This window comes from Mauremys mutica, chromosome 14 (assembly GCF_020497125.1).
Source record: "Mauremys mutica isolate MM-2020 ecotype Southern chromosome 14, ASM2049712v1, whole genome shotgun sequence".
Lineage (NCBI taxonomy): Eukaryota > Metazoa > Chordata > Testudines > Geoemydidae > Mauremys > Mauremys mutica.
The window spans coordinates 34,282,134-34,299,452 of record NC_059085.1 but is presented as its reverse complement, the minus strand read 5'-3'; the positions used below and the strand labels follow the sequence as shown (position 1 = coordinate 34,299,452).

The 17,319-nt window shown below is 38.0% G+C and overlaps 1 protein-coding gene across 3 annotated transcripts in view; it reads right to left on the bottom strand.

Moving 5' to 3' along the window:
• Nucleotides 1-17,319, bottom strand: part of WWOX (WW domain containing oxidoreductase) — a 647,484-nt gene that overhangs the window by 460,294 nt on the left and 169,871 nt on the right. For all 3 annotated transcript variants that reach the window (XM_044986919.1, XM_044986920.1, XM_044986918.1), the window contains exons 7-8: nucleotides 5,293-5,478; nucleotides 963-1,227 (exon numbers count right to left, since the gene is read on the bottom strand). In XM_044986919.1, the coding sequence (XP_044842854.1) occupies nucleotides 963-1,227; nucleotides 5,293-5,478 (451 nt within the window). The remainder of the gene's footprint in view (nucleotides 1-962; nucleotides 1,228-5,292; nucleotides 5,479-17,319) is intronic.

The following is a 17,319-nucleotide window of genomic DNA, read 5'->3' as shown; positions in this document are numbered from 1 at the left end:
CAAATCTGCTTCCACCTCTCGCCGTGGTAGAGTTCCGGAGTCGATAGAGTGATTGGGGATCGATTACTACTAGTGTAGACGCGATAAATCGATCCCCGATAGATCGATCACTGGCGTACCCACAGAATGAATGTATCTTGATTTTAACAGGTTTCCTATCTGCTTGTGCCAAATGCTTACTTCAGCAAGTGCAAGGTGTTATGGGATATTTAGTATAAGTGAATAGGATTATGGTATAGGCTAGTTTAGGCTAAATCACTGTTATAATCTTTTTATAAACATAAATATATAATTTGTATAGACAGGATATATAAGTCAACATACCAAACAACCACCCACCCACACACACACACACACACTCACACTCTCCCGCACCTCCTCACACACTCCTGGTTTAAAAAAAAACAAAAAAACAAAAAAACAAAACACTGCCATTGGATTAAGAATAAGGATAAGGAAGATGATATTCACCAGGAAGCTATAAGCCTCTGAAAAAGAAGGGTTTACCCTGAGTGCTTTCCCTCAGCCATCAGTGATGTCATTAGCAAGGTTCTCTAATCACAGCACCTCCATATTCATCTATTTACATACCAAATGTACCTGAGCATGCACTTAATTGAAAATTCAAAACAACTTTTAAAATTCTTTCAATGTGTGTTGAAGCACATCACTAACCCCACAGCATTCCACCCCTAATATGTGCAGCTACCCCTTAACAGGGCAACGGAAATCAGGCATTCCAACATTGTCAATCTAAAGTAATACATAGAAAGATAATCTGAAATGGTTTTAGGACCCTTTACTACAGCTCACAGGTTTGACAGCGTGATCACCATTAAAACCGTGCTTGCATTTATAAGAGGCAAAAGGTTAAAGCAAATATGTACATCTGGATTTTTATAACTCCACTCCCATGATTTAAAAACTGAAGATGTGTAAAATGCTGCAAGGCATTCACTTACCATGGATTTGGTGAAAGGCCGAGCCAAGGTAAACAGCAGGGTATACACCCACCAGTTGCGATGAATGGATGAGTAGATCATATTTCCAGGATGCACTGCATTAGAAGTCACCCCGTGGGGAGAAAGGTGGCGGTTTAGCTCATTGGAGAACAATATATTGCAAAGCTTGGAACGGTTGTAGGCCACCATAGCCCAGAACTCTTTCTTAGATGGAGAAAGCAGGCTGAAGTCAAGCTTTCCTGAGGAATCTTTAATTTCTGAAAATCTAAAAAACAGTACACGTGCTTTAGACATTCTGGGCCAAATTCTGCTCTCATTTAAAACCGCACAACTCCTTGGAAGTCACAAAGGTTGTGCTGCTGCAAATGACAGCAGAATTTGGACTGCAACCAACACACAATTTGCTTAGGAGTTTCTTAAAATCTAATAGAAATTGCTTGTGGTCCTCAAAAATAACTTCATGTTATATGGGAGTAAAAGTATTAAATAAATTCACATCAGAAGCAAAAGATAACCCGTTAAATCCATGCTAACAGAAAGGTTATTTAAAAGCCATAGTTTATATTATACGAACTACATTCTTTTGCAACAGGAACAAAATCAGCTTTTTAGTTTTGTTTTTGAAGACTCACATGATTGACATACATTTAAATCATTTCGAATAAAAGATTTCTGCTTTTCAAAGCAGAGTAATACAGTATTAATTCTTAACCATTTTTTCCTAGATTATTTTAATCTAATGCTCAAGTATTGCATATTTTAGTTTAAGTGTCCAAGTAAGTACAGATGACTCTTGCTGCCTCTTAGACTCTTTTTAGATTAAAAATTGATGATTATAAAGTGGTTATAACCTTGGTAACTTGCCATCAATAGTCTTATATGTTTAAAAGATAAATGTAAACAAAGCCAAAATGAGTTCTGGCAGACTATAATGTTTTTAAGTATACCCATGACATGACTGAACACAAATCAAAGTAACTAGTTGATGTTTTTTAATTGGGTCTGACAGAGTCATTAAACACCAGCTGTTTGTTTCTTTCTTTCTTTTTTAATAATAACAAAGTACTGAATGTACTAAAGACACTTGCATGAAAAAAAGTTATTTTCTAGATAGTTCTCTATCCATCCTTACATTTTTTGGTTTATTAAATTACCAGTATGCATTAGTACTGAGAAATAAATATCACTGATAGTTGCAAAACTATGCTCCACATAAGAGTGCTACTTTAAGGGGTGGCGGGTAAGGGAGGTTTAGCAAACTCACTTCAATATGTAGAGCTTTCAGAATCAGCTGGGGAAATGAGGGACAAACATAATTGTGGTGTACATTATAAAAAAATATTTTAAAATGCCTTTCCTGATTTCGCATTATACACTCCAAATTAAGCAATCGACTGGTTTGTTTGTGTTTGGGGGTTTTTAAACTTATGTTGGGGCAAAAACTGTAAAATACACAGATAAAAAGCCTGACAATGCCTTGTCCTTTTCAGAATCAGTCCCTCATTTGATCACAGGTAATAAAATGCTTCTTTCATAATTTTCACATTTATTTAGGGCACAACTCTGAAATCAGCGGGACTAATCCAAGAGTAAATTATTACTCAACATGAATAAGGGTGGCAGACTTTGCTAATCATGCCCTTAGTAGCTGTCTAAACCACCAAAGTATACTATACAAATAGCATTTTCTGTCTGTCATCAACACAATAGTAATGTAGCAACACATTTTCGGCCCAATCCTGTGAGTCAGTCTTAAGTCGGCAGCTCCATTCACTTTGTTGGACAATCAAATTAACTATACAGAAATAAAGATAGGAGGAAAGTCAATTTAGTTATTATTCTTATTTTTGTATGATACACTTAAAAGTCATTTTAGAAGTAGTTTAACTCAATTCATTTGCACTGAATCCAGATAAGTAAATAAAATAGAGCAAAGGACCAGAGAGGCAAATAAATGTTTTGCCTCAGAGCAGTCTAGCATAATAATTTCTGCAAACATAGGACTTTATTTTCCCCCAACAGGGAGTCTTGATTCCAACAAAAAGATTCAGCCAAGGTTTATGGAAGTAACTAGATACCAACACTTCTGTTTTACAACACGGTTTAAGACTCAGAGTTCTCAAGTAAGTTGGAAAGTACTACTAGTATTAAGACCTGCTCTCTAAACTAGCTCTTTGCATCAGCTTATTGTCACTGAACAGCTAGAAAAAACAGCCATTTAACAATTATTTAAAATGTTTAAATATGATCTAAGACACAAGAAATGAACCCCTAAAACAGAAAAGCAATAGGTGGGATTAGTAATTATATTCTGACATGTATAGTGACTTATTTTTTCCTAGGTTTCCATAAAACTTGGCTCATCTCATTCAGTTAGCAACGAGCACTTTAAAATAATCTTATTTTTCAAAACAAAGATAAATCTGTGTAAAGATATGAGCTCTAGTTCCACACAGCACTTAAGGGGAGAAAAAAACCAAAGATGTCATTTAAAATACTATTTGAGATACAAGCTTACAAAGGGAAACAAGCAGCTGACAATTCAACATAATCTGCCATTAAATAACAGCTCATTTATACATATCCCATTGTGCCCTCCACATCTGGCAAGTGATTGGAGTTGGCAGATTTATTTCTAGAGCTATCTTGCCTGCCCCACAGTAGCCTCCCTCACTCCTAACAGGACTCTGCAACTTGCTTTCACAAACCTGGTGTGATTTGCAAAGATAAGGATGTCCAGATTTTGTTACCACCTAATTACTATATGTTTCATGTCTTTTAACACCAGAGAGGATTATTACTGGCATTTTCTACTGCTTCCTTTGATTTCAGTCGTCATAAATTTAAAATGGTAAAAGTAAATCTATCTTCAGTGTGTCATTTATACCATAAGCCCCTCTGTTTGGAAGTGATAAAGATTTCAGTCTGACCCTTGGCTGGTCTCTCTCTACCGGGTCTCCAGGGTTACATTCTATGGAAACATGATTAAAAAAATAAGCTTCATTCTGGGTCTCTTAAAACAGTGCAGAAATAAATAAATAAAAGTAGTTGCACATTTTCCCTCTTGCTTTGCTAAATCTCTTGCACACCATGCAAAAAAGTGAAATAGAAATCAACAATAATGTTTTAAAGCAGGCCATGATGGGCCTAATAATCCTGCAATCCCTGCACATTCTGAACTAAATCTGAAGCCATCATGTGCTTTGGATACAGAAAGAATTCAGAATTGGGCCCTGAGGCCCAGATTTTTAAAGGTATTTAGGCACTGCTGCACTAAAATACCATTGACAGTAGGTGGGATTTAGACTCCTTATTGCCTAAATCACTTTTGAAAGAGGGATTTAGGAGTCTAAATCGGTTAGCTGTTGCAACGTTAAGTGCAGCAATGCCTAACTACCTTTAAAATCTGGGCCATAATCTACTGCAGGTAGTAATTGTTTTGTCTTTTTAAAAACTTCTCTCTTCAGTTATTAAAAACACTCTAAAACATTGCAAACATGTCTGAAATTTCATGTTGTGCTTTTTGCCAAATTGTACTCCTAAAGGTAATCGGAGAGAAGTGCCATCTGATATCTTAATTGAAAATTTAACCAAAAGAGGCACAGCCAGATTTCTAATATAGACTAACTAACAAACTTCCCTTCCTACAATTACACAGCTAATGTCTGCACTGAATTCCCTAATTTCTCATTATAAAACAATTGGATTTCATCTAGCAGTCTTTAATTGCATTGTTTTTCCTGCTAGAATAACTGCACATTCTTCTTGGTAAGATGTTGAAGTTGTTGAATGACAAATCAATAAAGGTCATGCCATTCAGATTTAATCAATTATTATTCCATCTCCTAGCAAAATCAATGAGTGGCCTGAAGTGCAGTGAAAAATCTGCATTCCTACAAAGAGTGACCAAGACCGACCTATGCAGTATTATGAAACTTGTATGCACATAAAGAACAGGAGTACTTGTGGCACCTTAAAGACTAACAAATTTATTTTAGCATGAGCTTTCGTGAGCTGCAGCTCACGAAAGCTCATGCTAAAATAAATTTGTTAGTCTTTAAGGTGCCACAAGTACTCCTGTTTTTTTTGCGGATACAGACTAACACGGCTGCTACTCTGGAACCTTGTATGCACATAGAATCTCAGGGACAGGTCCTGTATATAAGTAATCCTACTGACTTCAAAAAGGATTGCTCAAGCAAGAGTAAGCACTATAGGATTGGTATTTTTATTTTAAAGTTCGGTATTTCCAATGTGGTGGTTTCATCCCAAGGATTGCAGAAAGGACCAATCAGAGCTAAATCAAGAACATATTGTGATTTTAACCAACCTGTGTGATTCTGATGAAACCATCACAACTCTTGCTGGAGATGAGTGGCGTAGAATGTCTTCAAGAAGTTGGACAAGGTAAAAATGCCCCAGGTGATTCACCTGGAAGGTGGCCTCTAGGTCATCTTCTGTCAAGGACCATGGAGCAGCAAAAACAGCAGCATTGCAGATCAGCATATGGAGTGGCCTGAATAATCAACAAGACACGCTGACATTAAAAAATTAAATCAAATCAAGTAAATAAAAAAGTACAAAGAATTAGATTAATTAAATGTATTGTTATCGTGATTTATGCCACCTTCTTATTTCAGAATTTCCACTGGAAAAACAAAAACAAACAAACTAAAACAAAGGTAACTGAACAACTGGAGCTCAAATACTTTGCATCTCCAGGTCCACCATCAACACAAAGGGTTTAGAATGGTCAGAAAAACAGTGGATACTAGATGGATGGCTGACATGCATAGATATATTAGACAGATCCTCCAGATATTCTACTCAAGATGTCATTAAACCTCCAAAGCAGGGAACAAAATTTGACAGGCTGAATCTGCGAAACATAATTCCTCTAACCATAGGAATTTTACCCCATATTCTTGGTCTTAATGTGCCCAAGGAGTAAAGATTACACAAGCTGATCAGTCTCCATGCAAGTCACCTTCATGCACAGACATTATGGACATTTAAGTACTGCAGACTGACACCTTTTAAAACTCAACTTTTTATCTGTCAGCCATGTCACGTATTTAACTCCCAAATAGGCAAAGTCACGCTAACAAGTTCTAATTTGTACAAACAGCTAACCAACCCAGAAATGTATAATTTAAAATAGAACGAAGTGCAACTATAGGGGGAAAGAAGAATGGTTCATTTGTCTTCTGCTACAAGTACCCACTGCCTGATGATGGGATGGCTGCGGGCCATGCTTCCCTATGTACCATGAAAGGACAAGTGCACAAGCCAACGATCACCACTTTTCTAGATGGTTCCAAGGCTGCAGCAGCAGGGCCCATGCATCCGAGTATTGGAGTTCTACAGAGACAATCCTATGAGAAATGTCAAAAATTAAGACTTGGATTTCCAAAGAACCCTAAGGTAATTAGGCACTAAGCATCTTTTAAGCACTGTTGAAAATCCCATCTTCAATAATAGCCTAATTATCTAAAAGACTTTTTGGGAAATTAAAAAAAGGGGTCACAGACATCAGTTTAATATGACTATACTGAGAATGTTATCATCAATGAGATTAGACAGACAGACAGATAAAAACCTTTAGTTAAAAATAAATTTCACCTAGAAACCCAGAAACAGTTCATTATGTCACAGTTCTGAAATAGTAATGTAATGATATCTGATCAGTTGTCAACAGTCCCATATTTTTATCTTTAGGTTCATTCTTGAAGAAGCTTCACAGAAACCTTTAGAGGAAAATATTGAAACACGTGGAAGCCTTATGAAGTACATTTTCTAATGGGCGGGGCTTCTGCTTTCTTTTGCTCCCACATTTTACACTAGCAAAATAAATTGTGGCTATTCTAAGTATGCGAAAGGGAGGCTGCATTTTTGAAAATGTGGCTCTATGTTTCTGTTCAAGCATCCTGGGTCAAAGTCTGCCTGTGTTTCGCCTGTGCAATCCTACTCCACACAGTAGGAATGGATGGAAGGAACAAAGGATGACCAACCCAGAGAATCTACACAGAAACATAAGACCATATTTTCATAAGGGCAACCTTCCTTTTGTAGGCACAATTAGCCCCACACCTGAATTGCAACTGCACAACACTCATATGAAATGCCAGTATTCATTTCTGTCCTCAGTTTATTTTGCAATCACAAAAAAAAATGAGGGTGCATGTTGTGCTTGCCAAAAGGAATATAAAGTCACAAACCTTCAGAGAATGCATCTTATGAAGTGTTAGATGACTCATTATCACCTCAGGAAGTTTATGTGAAGCTTCTGGAAGAATTCATTTGCAGATAAGATGTATACATGTCTTTTAAGACAGGAGTATAATACTGATTTAGAACTGTGCTGCAGTATGTAAACAGTGGAAACCATAGTATGTCACCAGTGTGTGTCTGCTATTGGTTCAAAGTTCCCTCATCTTGAAATATGTAGATCTATATTACAGGTCAAATGCTGCCCTCAGATGTACACACACATCCTGACTAAGTGAAAGACAGGAAAGCAGGTCACAAAAGAGATGTGCAAAAAATCCATTGAAATGTACAAATAAAAACTAAACAGGAAACACTGAGTACTTAAGTATTAAAAATTATTGATCTTCATGCAGTTCTTTCATAATTGTAGGTTTGATTTACATAAGGCACTTTTAACCATCTGGAATTACGAATAGACAGTGAATCAAATCCTGTCATTTGCGACTAACTGCAAGTGGGCTGACATGACACAGTGGAGTTCCATCAGTGTCAGAATGAAGGGGCCCCGTCCCCAGGGTGTAGAGCACCCACAAAACTGCTCAGGAGCACCACTACTCCAACTCATAGGTTGTAGTTCTGCCCATGCTTATTGTGCTTCCCTTATAAAGGCTACTGTCCCGTCCAGCTATCTAACCATGGATTCACTGGCCACGCCCATGCCTCTCACCGTCAGGCACCCCAAACCTCTATTTAATGCAGTGGATGGTCTGTTAAACATCTCCACATATACACTGCCTTTCTAGTACACACCTGGCTGGGGACAAGGGGCAGGGGTTAGCCTAGTGTACATTTATCATAGATACACCATTAACCAACTTTCATTAATTTTTGCAGATCTTCAGCATATAAAAATCAAGGGAGAGTGCTTAATTTAGTTTCTGCTTACACTGTGAATATGCATTATCTCACTTTTTCATATTTACCTGATGATTTAATTTATGAATTAGTGTCCTAGATACAAAACATCTTTTTCCCTCAAAAATAAAAAGCTAGTTTGTGAGGTATATTAATATAAATGTTGTAGTTGGTACTTGGCAATGACTTTATGACAAGACACTGTATTGTGAATTCTCAATACACCAATGACAATAAAAAGAATATCCCTCATTGTTACTTTCAGTTGGCCTTTAAATTTATAAGGCAAATGAACACCGCATAAAACGACACAATCTGATATAAGAGAACACAATAAGACAGAATGAGCCCACATATGAACCTGGACTATATTCTACGTAACCACATTTTAATATCCTTCATTAATGCTAATTATACAGTAACTACCAGAGGCAAAATATGTACCCTGTACCTAAACCTGTCAGCTCAATTAATTAAAAACAGGATTCCAGAATATAAAACTATAAAATACTGTGAATTTTTAATTGTAAAGGCATTTAATTGAGTTTTATAAAAACAGAATTACTCCTGCCTCTTTTTAATGAGGTTTTTATTTTTGAAATAACATCTTTTACTAAAAGTATTTTTTAACTAAAAGTAATTAAGATTCAAGAGAGTCCCTAAAATTATGAATCTCTACAGTATTCTATCACAATAATTAGTTTTATCTGTACAAAAATATACAAATAATAAAAATAGAAATACTTTAATCAAATCCCCTAGCTAAACAGTTAGTAGCAGATTTAAAAAAAAAAATTTTTTTTTAGTTAATTTTAGTGTTTGTAAATGAGCAGGGGCGGCTCTAGGAATTCCGCCGCCCCAAGCAGGGTGGCGCGCCACGGGGCGCGCTCTGGCGGTCGTGCGGCTCCGGGGGACCTCCTGCAGACATGCCTGTGGAGGGTCCACTGGTCCTGCAGCTCTGGTGGACCTCCCGCAGGCGTGCCTACGGATGCTCCACCGGAGCCGCGGGACCAGCAGACCCTCCGCAGGCATTTCTGCGGGAGGTCCACCGGAGCTGCGGGACCAGCGGACCCTCCGCAGTCATGCCTGCGGGAGGTCCGCCAGAGCCGCCTGCCGCCCTCCCGGCAAAATGCCGCCCCAAGCACGCACTTGGCGCGCTGGGGTTTGGAGCTGGCCCTGTAAATGAGGCAAGACTTATAGTCCTGGAACCTTTTGGTCTGAGAGGATAATTCAAGATCTACGTCCGTTAAGTCACTGGTCTCCCTAGTGAGACTGCTAACAAGGGGCCAATAAGTGTCAAGTGTGACGGTAGTTTTTTGTGATGTGGACACCTACCCAATAAGAATTGAACAAAGATCACCTACTTATTTCACATTAGCCATGTAACAGCCCTTGTATGATCATGAATTTCAGCCACCAAGGGCAGATTCTAGTTTGCAAGGTGCAGTCCTTTTTATCACTGAACTTCTCATTGTGCAGTATCTGAATGTTCAGGCTACATGACAATTCACGCCACACATCTGATACTAAAGCCTTGCTTTATGACTGAAATAGTTTTAGTGGATAGCAGGACTATGACCTTGATTTCACCAGTTTATTAAGAAACTGGGGCGGTCTGCATTAGCCTTCGTTATGACCCCTATAAAATAATCTTCTGCATTTAAAGTAGCCTGCTACTATTCTTCATCAAAGGTACAGGTAAATAGCAACAAAAAAAGTCAGCAGCAAGGCAGGATTTTCTGTTATGTTTATGCCTAGTGTTGACATTATGAGGCAGCTCTCTTTAACTGTATGACTCCTATTTGACATTTCTGTAAGCACCAGACAGCTAAAACCTTGTACAGTGTTTTAAACATTTACCCTTATGTCTCCTTAAAATGTCTTCAGCTAGTGACTTACACTGCACCAACTGAGCTAATGCATTCTACCATTACAATTTAAGTATGTATTGGGACCAGCATATAAGCTGTTCTACCACAGTACAATGTCACTGTTTCTTATCATCCCCAGCATAGCAGACCCAAGAATGTAATGTTTTAACTGCAAGCAGTACTGTGATTGTAAAAAAACCCCTCTCTCTATGCTGATGAGTAATTAGAATTTGGTAACTGTAAAAAGGTCTCTGAATTAGCAAGGGTATTTTTTCTATTAATGCCTTAAAAATATCTCCAGCCTTGTGCACTGCACATATCCATGACAAGTCACTAACTCTTGTACTTGGACAAGTTATTCAGATCATATGTGCTATGCTGAATCTACCATTAGAAGAAATAAAGTAATCCAAATAGAAACTGTGCACTGTTTGAAAATATACAGAGTATGTTAATAAATGAATGAGATAGGGAAATTAAGTCATCTATATAAATCAATTCGTTATGGAATTTAACAATCAATTTGTTAGCATATGATGCAAAACTATGATCTGTCAACAGTCTTGTGAACTGGCCCTGTGCAGCAGTAGCTACTTTCAAGGGAATTAATTACTGGAGATTTGCAAATGGAAGAATAATATTTTCCAACAAATGTAGCCCATGCATTAGGAGGTTAAACAAACACACCAAAATGTCAATGCAGTTTTTGGCTTTGGTGTTCTCCCATTTAAAACACAATGAAACAGTTAACTAGAACGTTATGCAAAGGGAATACTTCTCAAATCTTCCCATGAAGCAGAATGTCACACCATCTGGGGCACTTCTCAAGTGATTTGAAAAGTTCATACTGTTTGGAATTATACAGAAATTTAACAGAAAAGGCTTTGCCATATCCCTTAAGTCCCATAAGCAACTGTAGACCTATGTCACAGCCACAAATGGATGCAGAGAGATGTGCCTTCTCCTCTGCTATAGAAGAAGCAAAGTCACAACCCTTTCTTTTCACAAACTTTTCTGTCACGTAACTTTAAACCCAGACTTGTTCCAATAAACCCCAGAAACTGGACACCTCATGCTGTGAAAAAGCATCTTATTTCACAGAAAATTCACCCACATCCAAGATAGTCTCATGGACCACAAGGAACAATACGCTTAGCCTAGACGCAAGCTAAGCCTAGAACAATGCTCCTCTTTTTGAAATTCAGCCCATTTACACAAACAGAAGTCATGGTAATAATGAGGGCAATCTGAGCCACCAGTTGTGACTCTGATATTAGTCTTTCTTATATGGTGGGATAGTAGAGAACACCTAGAGCTCCCACTAACAGAGTCTCCAATGCCATCTGTCAGATTCCTGTATTCCAGATGTCTGTCAGACAGGCTTCACTGCAAGGCAAGATACACAGACAGCACCTGTAACCCAGATGGATGATCTCCTCTTATCCACAGACAGGAGAAATACATCCACTCTCATCCTGCTGTACCTCTTTGAAGCGTTTGACACTGTTGATCAGCAAATACACCTTCCCCACCTCCAAGAGGCTGCATGAGTGAATGGAAATGGACTGAAATAGTTCAGCTCCTTCCCTCAGCTCAAACTCAAAGGCCATTATGGGCAACTGTCCGTCTGCCTCCAGAAACCTCATCTGAACAGGCCCATACAGCCCAGTCCTCTCTCCCACATTATTCAGCACTTCTGTGAATCCAGAACTTTCTTAAAGAAAAGAAATAAGAGTGACCAATATCTGACTGCATTCACAACTAAATGTAAAACTCAACCTTTTGTCTTGTTTTTTTTCCTGCCAGTACGTCCTCTCGCACAACAATGGACGTACATAAAAAGCCAGCAAATCTCATCAAGTAACTTACTCCTTCCTCCTGTGAAGGAAGGGAAAAATATTGATACTGCTGGTTATTTTTTTTAAATCTGGGAACGTGCTCAGATACTATGGTGACAGAAGAGCATAGATGTTAGATAGATGTCAATAGACCAGCAGACAGACCTAGTCCTCCTCTTTGTGGGGGGCTTGTTCTTCTACATATAAAACTAAAAGCTCAACATCTGAACAAGGAAGGCAGGTTCTGCCTTAAAAAAATCAGGAAATAATTCATACAACATGTGCAATGTCACCCAGCAGTTGGCCTTTCTCACATCTATCCCACCCTCAGAACTCCTACAAAAATAATCTAAATGTGGGATTTCACCTTAAACTACAACATGGAGTTAGATTTGAAATAAGAGAATTCGGATAGAGTTTAATTTGTCAACATGTCATGACTCATACATTCAGCTATTTTACACACTGTAAACATACTATGTGATATTAGAAATCCTGGGGCTTAGGAATTCCCTTGCCCCCACCACACACACTTTGTCATTTGAAATGTTTACAGAAGGAACTTGAAAAAATAAAGGTCAAGGTGAGTCAATTTTTTTTGTTTTTTTGTTTTGACTTACTACTGTGGATACCATCTCCTTTGACCAGTTCAGTCCCTGGACATACACCTTCCCTCCTCTACCACTCCTCCTGAACTTCTCTAACAAGTTATGGAAGAACTGATTTAGAGCATCTTAGTCACCACATATTGGCTCCAGAGACCCTGATTCCCCAGACTCCTGCAGAAACCCAAAGCAACACCCAGGATTCCACCTCTGTTCACCAACTTCTAGTAGTAGGGCATATTATTAAATTCAGATCAAGAGTCTCTGTACTTGAGAGCACTGAGGCAGATAAACTGATGTTCCAGACTGAGGTATGACTCACATTTCATCAGTTTGCTCCATTCCACTAGAAAGGATTTTATCATCCAATCATACCAGTATGTCTTGCTTCCTTCTTCTCCTGGAGTCATGTCTACTACATTTCCCATATTCAGGCATCATTATGCACCAGACTGGACTTTCTTTCACAGGGTTATAACCTGGCGTCAATTACAACTCTCTCTCACAGAAAGTGCCATACTTAGGGTATTGGGACAAACCAGAACAAAAGTCAACTCTCCGCTCCGCTCTAATATGCCCGCATCAGGCAGCATTTCAAACCAAACTATGACCTGAAAAAACACTATCTTAGGTCCAGTTCCTGTGTCCTGGCACAGCTATGAAACCCAAAATGCATGTTACTATTCTGCATGGAAGCCTCTGCAAGCTAGTACGTCTCTCCCCACCACTTTTAGTATTTCTCACTCTCCTAGCTGTTGAAAACGGGAGCATGGAAGTTGGGGTAGGAAGACTAGACTTCCCACCTGACCACTCTCCTTGGACATTAATGTGAGCCCTCCCAATTTTCACATTGGTCTGAGCTCAGCACCTATATAACTTTGCAGTTTTCCCTCCTTTCTGACTGTTGGGAAGAAAAAGGAGCTTTGCCTTCTCTCTTTTTCCTGCCCTCAAATCCTATTGCAGTCATGATTCTCTCCACCACTAGAAAGCTATCTTATTGTCTTTCATCCCTGCAACCGCAGGCATGGAGGAAGAGAAACTTTTCTCTCTGCTGCCCAGAATGCTACAGGCAGCAGCAAGGGAAGTGTCCAGAGTCTGGTAAACTTTACTCTTTTGTTATAGGCACTCACCTGGGACAGTTTTCCACTTTCAAGTGAACAAGTGCATTTTTTTTAATCAAACCCTGATTGTAATTCATTTTTTATAAACATTTACAGGCACTTATTAAGCATAAACCTGCTGGAAGTGCACAATGAGTATTAATTTCTACAATAATTGTGGAATAATTTGTTTCAGCATATATTTCAAGAGGTACGATTTTTACCCATACGTACAAAGCACCCCTTAAAGGCAGAAAAAATATATTATAAAAGTAGTAATCTGCCTTTTTTTTTGTAATTTTTTTTTGACACCTATCATGGGAAATAGCAAAGTCCTTCGAAAATGTTTTCAAGACCATGGTTGAGCATTTGAACAGTAAAACATTTCATATATTTTACTTGCCAATGACAACTACTTTCTCTGTTTTGCCTAGAGATATGTGCAACTGTAACAGAGTTCAAAAAAACCCCAGCAGCTGCTTTCTGCCATTCAGATCTGAAAAATTTCATGTTATGATAAAAATTGATGTACTTTGACATCCTCTGGGATTTCCTGCACCTTGGGAACAGCTAATGAAGAAATACAACCTTGCCAGAGTAAAACACAAGGTTTTGGATTCTAGGATTAAGACATTTGGTAAATGAGTGGCCGTTCTTACATCACCAGTAAAGCAACCATACTTTTCTGCCCAATGATTCTGCCTCAGTCTGTTCCGATTGTCTCGTCTGATGCTTTACACAAAAGACTTAATATATTTAAACTATATACTAAATAGTTACTGCTGTCCTTTGTGATATTCATGTTTTGTTAAAATTAAAATATCAATTAAATACACACATACTGTTTTTATTTTCTCTTTACCCATTAAACTATAAAACTGCAAAATGCTTACTACTTCATTTGCAGCAAAAGATTTTTAATCATGCTTATTAAATCATAAATATTTTACATGCTTATATACCCAATTTGGCCCTCACAGTTGGTTAAATCTTGTGGAAAGAGATTGGATTCTTTATTCGGGAACATAGTTTCTGCCTCTAAAGTGTATTTCTACTCAGAAAATGATTCTCTTATCATGCCATTGTTAGGTGCCGTATTTATTATCTCAGTGATTCCTAAATTAAAATTTGCTCAGTTTAAAGGTTCTCTCTCTCTCCCCCCCACCCTCTTCCCCACCCAACCTGCTAGAACAGGAGATTGTGACCTTTTCTTTTGCCAGGTGACTTCATCAGATATCCATGACCTTTATCACCTCCAAACTGGATTAGTGAAGCATGCTCTACTTGGGGCTATAGCTATACAGGCTATAGTTGTGTTCCTCCCCAAGAGGTGTTGTCATGCAAAATGCTCAACTTAACAGCCCACAGATGTAGACATGTGGGATCTGGAGGCAACTATGGAACTTTCTCTCCGCACTTCTCCAACGAAGCTTGAGCTTTTAAGCATGCTGGAAGACCCATCTATTTACCCAGGCTTTTGACTTAACGATCAGGGAGAAATGAGAAGTTATTATTGCTTGATGTTTCTTTATGGGGTGGGGTTTCTACTAAGCATTTGTGTTTCACCTTTCATTAGAGAATTTAACAGGAATTTTATTATTTAATCTATACACTTGTATTTCATAAACATAGACCACTAACAATATCAGAGATTGATGGGTTTTTTTTTTAGTTCAAATTTATATAATAAATTAGGGCCCAGTTCTGTAGTAAAGCTGCATGCAGGATATCCTCGGAGGGCCTCCAATGCTTTACTCTACTCTCTGACCCTCTAAGCATTACCACCACCTAAAAAACTCCTGCACTAGGTGAAGGTGGGAGCACTTACTTTGAAACTTGTCAGTATTACCCCTTGTGCTGCAGCTTTGGCCAGAGATGTTACCAAAGATAGTTTCAAATATCCTTCTGGCACCAAGAGCAGCATTGATCTTGGCTGTACTAAAGAGGAAGCACAAACAAGTTAAAAAGAAAGTGGTCTCTTTTTCATTCTCTTTATTTTCAAAGCCAAGAAGTTAGACGCAGACTAAGCTAAAATGGCCAAAGTCAGTACTTGGGTACCCTGAATGGTAAAAACAGCCCTTACAGCCTCAGATGCCAAAAACATCTGTAGTTTGATGAAGAGTCAGGGTCACCCTCCAAAGACAAATGGCAAGCCAACGCATTTTAGGGAAAGCAATTGTGAAAGTGTCACATCAGCATCTTCCTAGTTTGAATCCTGGTTTAAAATTATAGTGCATGTGCGCACACACAAGTGAAGTGTCCACTCAAATTAATTTTTACCTCATATAGACTCATATTTATATCTGATACATCAAATGAAATTGAAGTGATCTGGTGAGCAAGTGATCTCTGCTTCCACTGAGGTGGGGTCAAATTTAGGTTTTTAATTTAAAAAATACTGATGATTATTAGCTGCTGGAGCCACATAGCTTGACACTTTCAACCAAGACAGAGTAACAGTGTAGCAGAGTTTAGAAAAGAGAAAACATTTACGCAGTCAGCCAGTCCCGAGGTTTTAGTAAAGCACAATACCACCACAGGTAAAAGTTTCACGCTAATTTTACTATGTACATTTCAAATGTAGTCAGCCTTTGATCTTATTTAAATGCAAGATATCTGCTGTCTGCAATAGTAACTTCTCAGCTATGCACTTGTTTGCATATTTAAGTCAACCTGGATCCTTTTTAGATGTCTCTTAAATCTACAATGTTGGCTGGAACATTGCTTTATGTCTGAGTGGCACTGACAGAATGCCAAAACTATTCTAAGCTCAAAAGACAAATTGAATAGTTCAACTGTTACTAGTTCTAATTCATGGAAAGTATTTCTATATGTGCCAAAGGGATTAACAGATTTTTACAGATTTATAAAGAAAATATATTCAAATTCTGAAGTACAATATGCAGTGACAACAATTGTATCTGGCACAAAAATCTTCTATGGGACTTTTAAGCATACTGGCATAATGTGAATGCTGATTACTCATTTAAATCATAGCCACACAGTTTTGGGGATGAATTAGATGTCAGGCGTTAATTATGTAACAATTTACTAAAGAGCTTTATTTTTATATATATTATGTATAAAACGATTAAATTGTACCTATGATTCCTTTGTGGTTAAAATGAGTGAACACAACCTAACAAATGTCCAACATGTCAATTGCAGTATATGAAAATTTCCAGTATAGGAAACTTCAAAGAGCAATAATATTCTGGGGCAAATTTTCAGCATATGCTGAAATTTTAACTGCACCCACAAGATCTCAGCATCCTTCTGCTTGCAACTTGAAAAAAATAGTTCATTCACAGAGTGCTAGGGTGCAGCTAAGGAGAGCAACTGAAAGTCTGGTCCTCTCTACTTGGGTGTGGATGAGGAAAAAGGAGACTAAACTTTTCAAGTGCAGAAACATAATTGGTAACCGCTGCCCTCTACAATAGGAATGATTAAACAGTCAGCAACTGCCAAATCTTACCACAGACATATCTTATTTTAAAAATAGGGAAATAACTGCAGGGAGAATCTATGCATGAAAAGTGCTGTGTAAGTGTAAAGTGTTACTTTCAGCTTCGATACTACTAAATGGTAATGGCTGGCAAGTGCTTCCTTTTTAAAATGGTGATGAATGTATATAAAATTGAAATACCTTCTAAAAATGTTATTTCCAAAAATTAATCAGATCTTTCAGCAACATCATTTTATTATTTTCTTCCTAAGGTTCACTAAAATTGGTTTGATTTTTCCACTGTCTGGCTCAAGATGGCTTCAGTTTGAGCCAGAAGGCATGGTAGGAGATGCACCTCAAATTTCAACTGCAA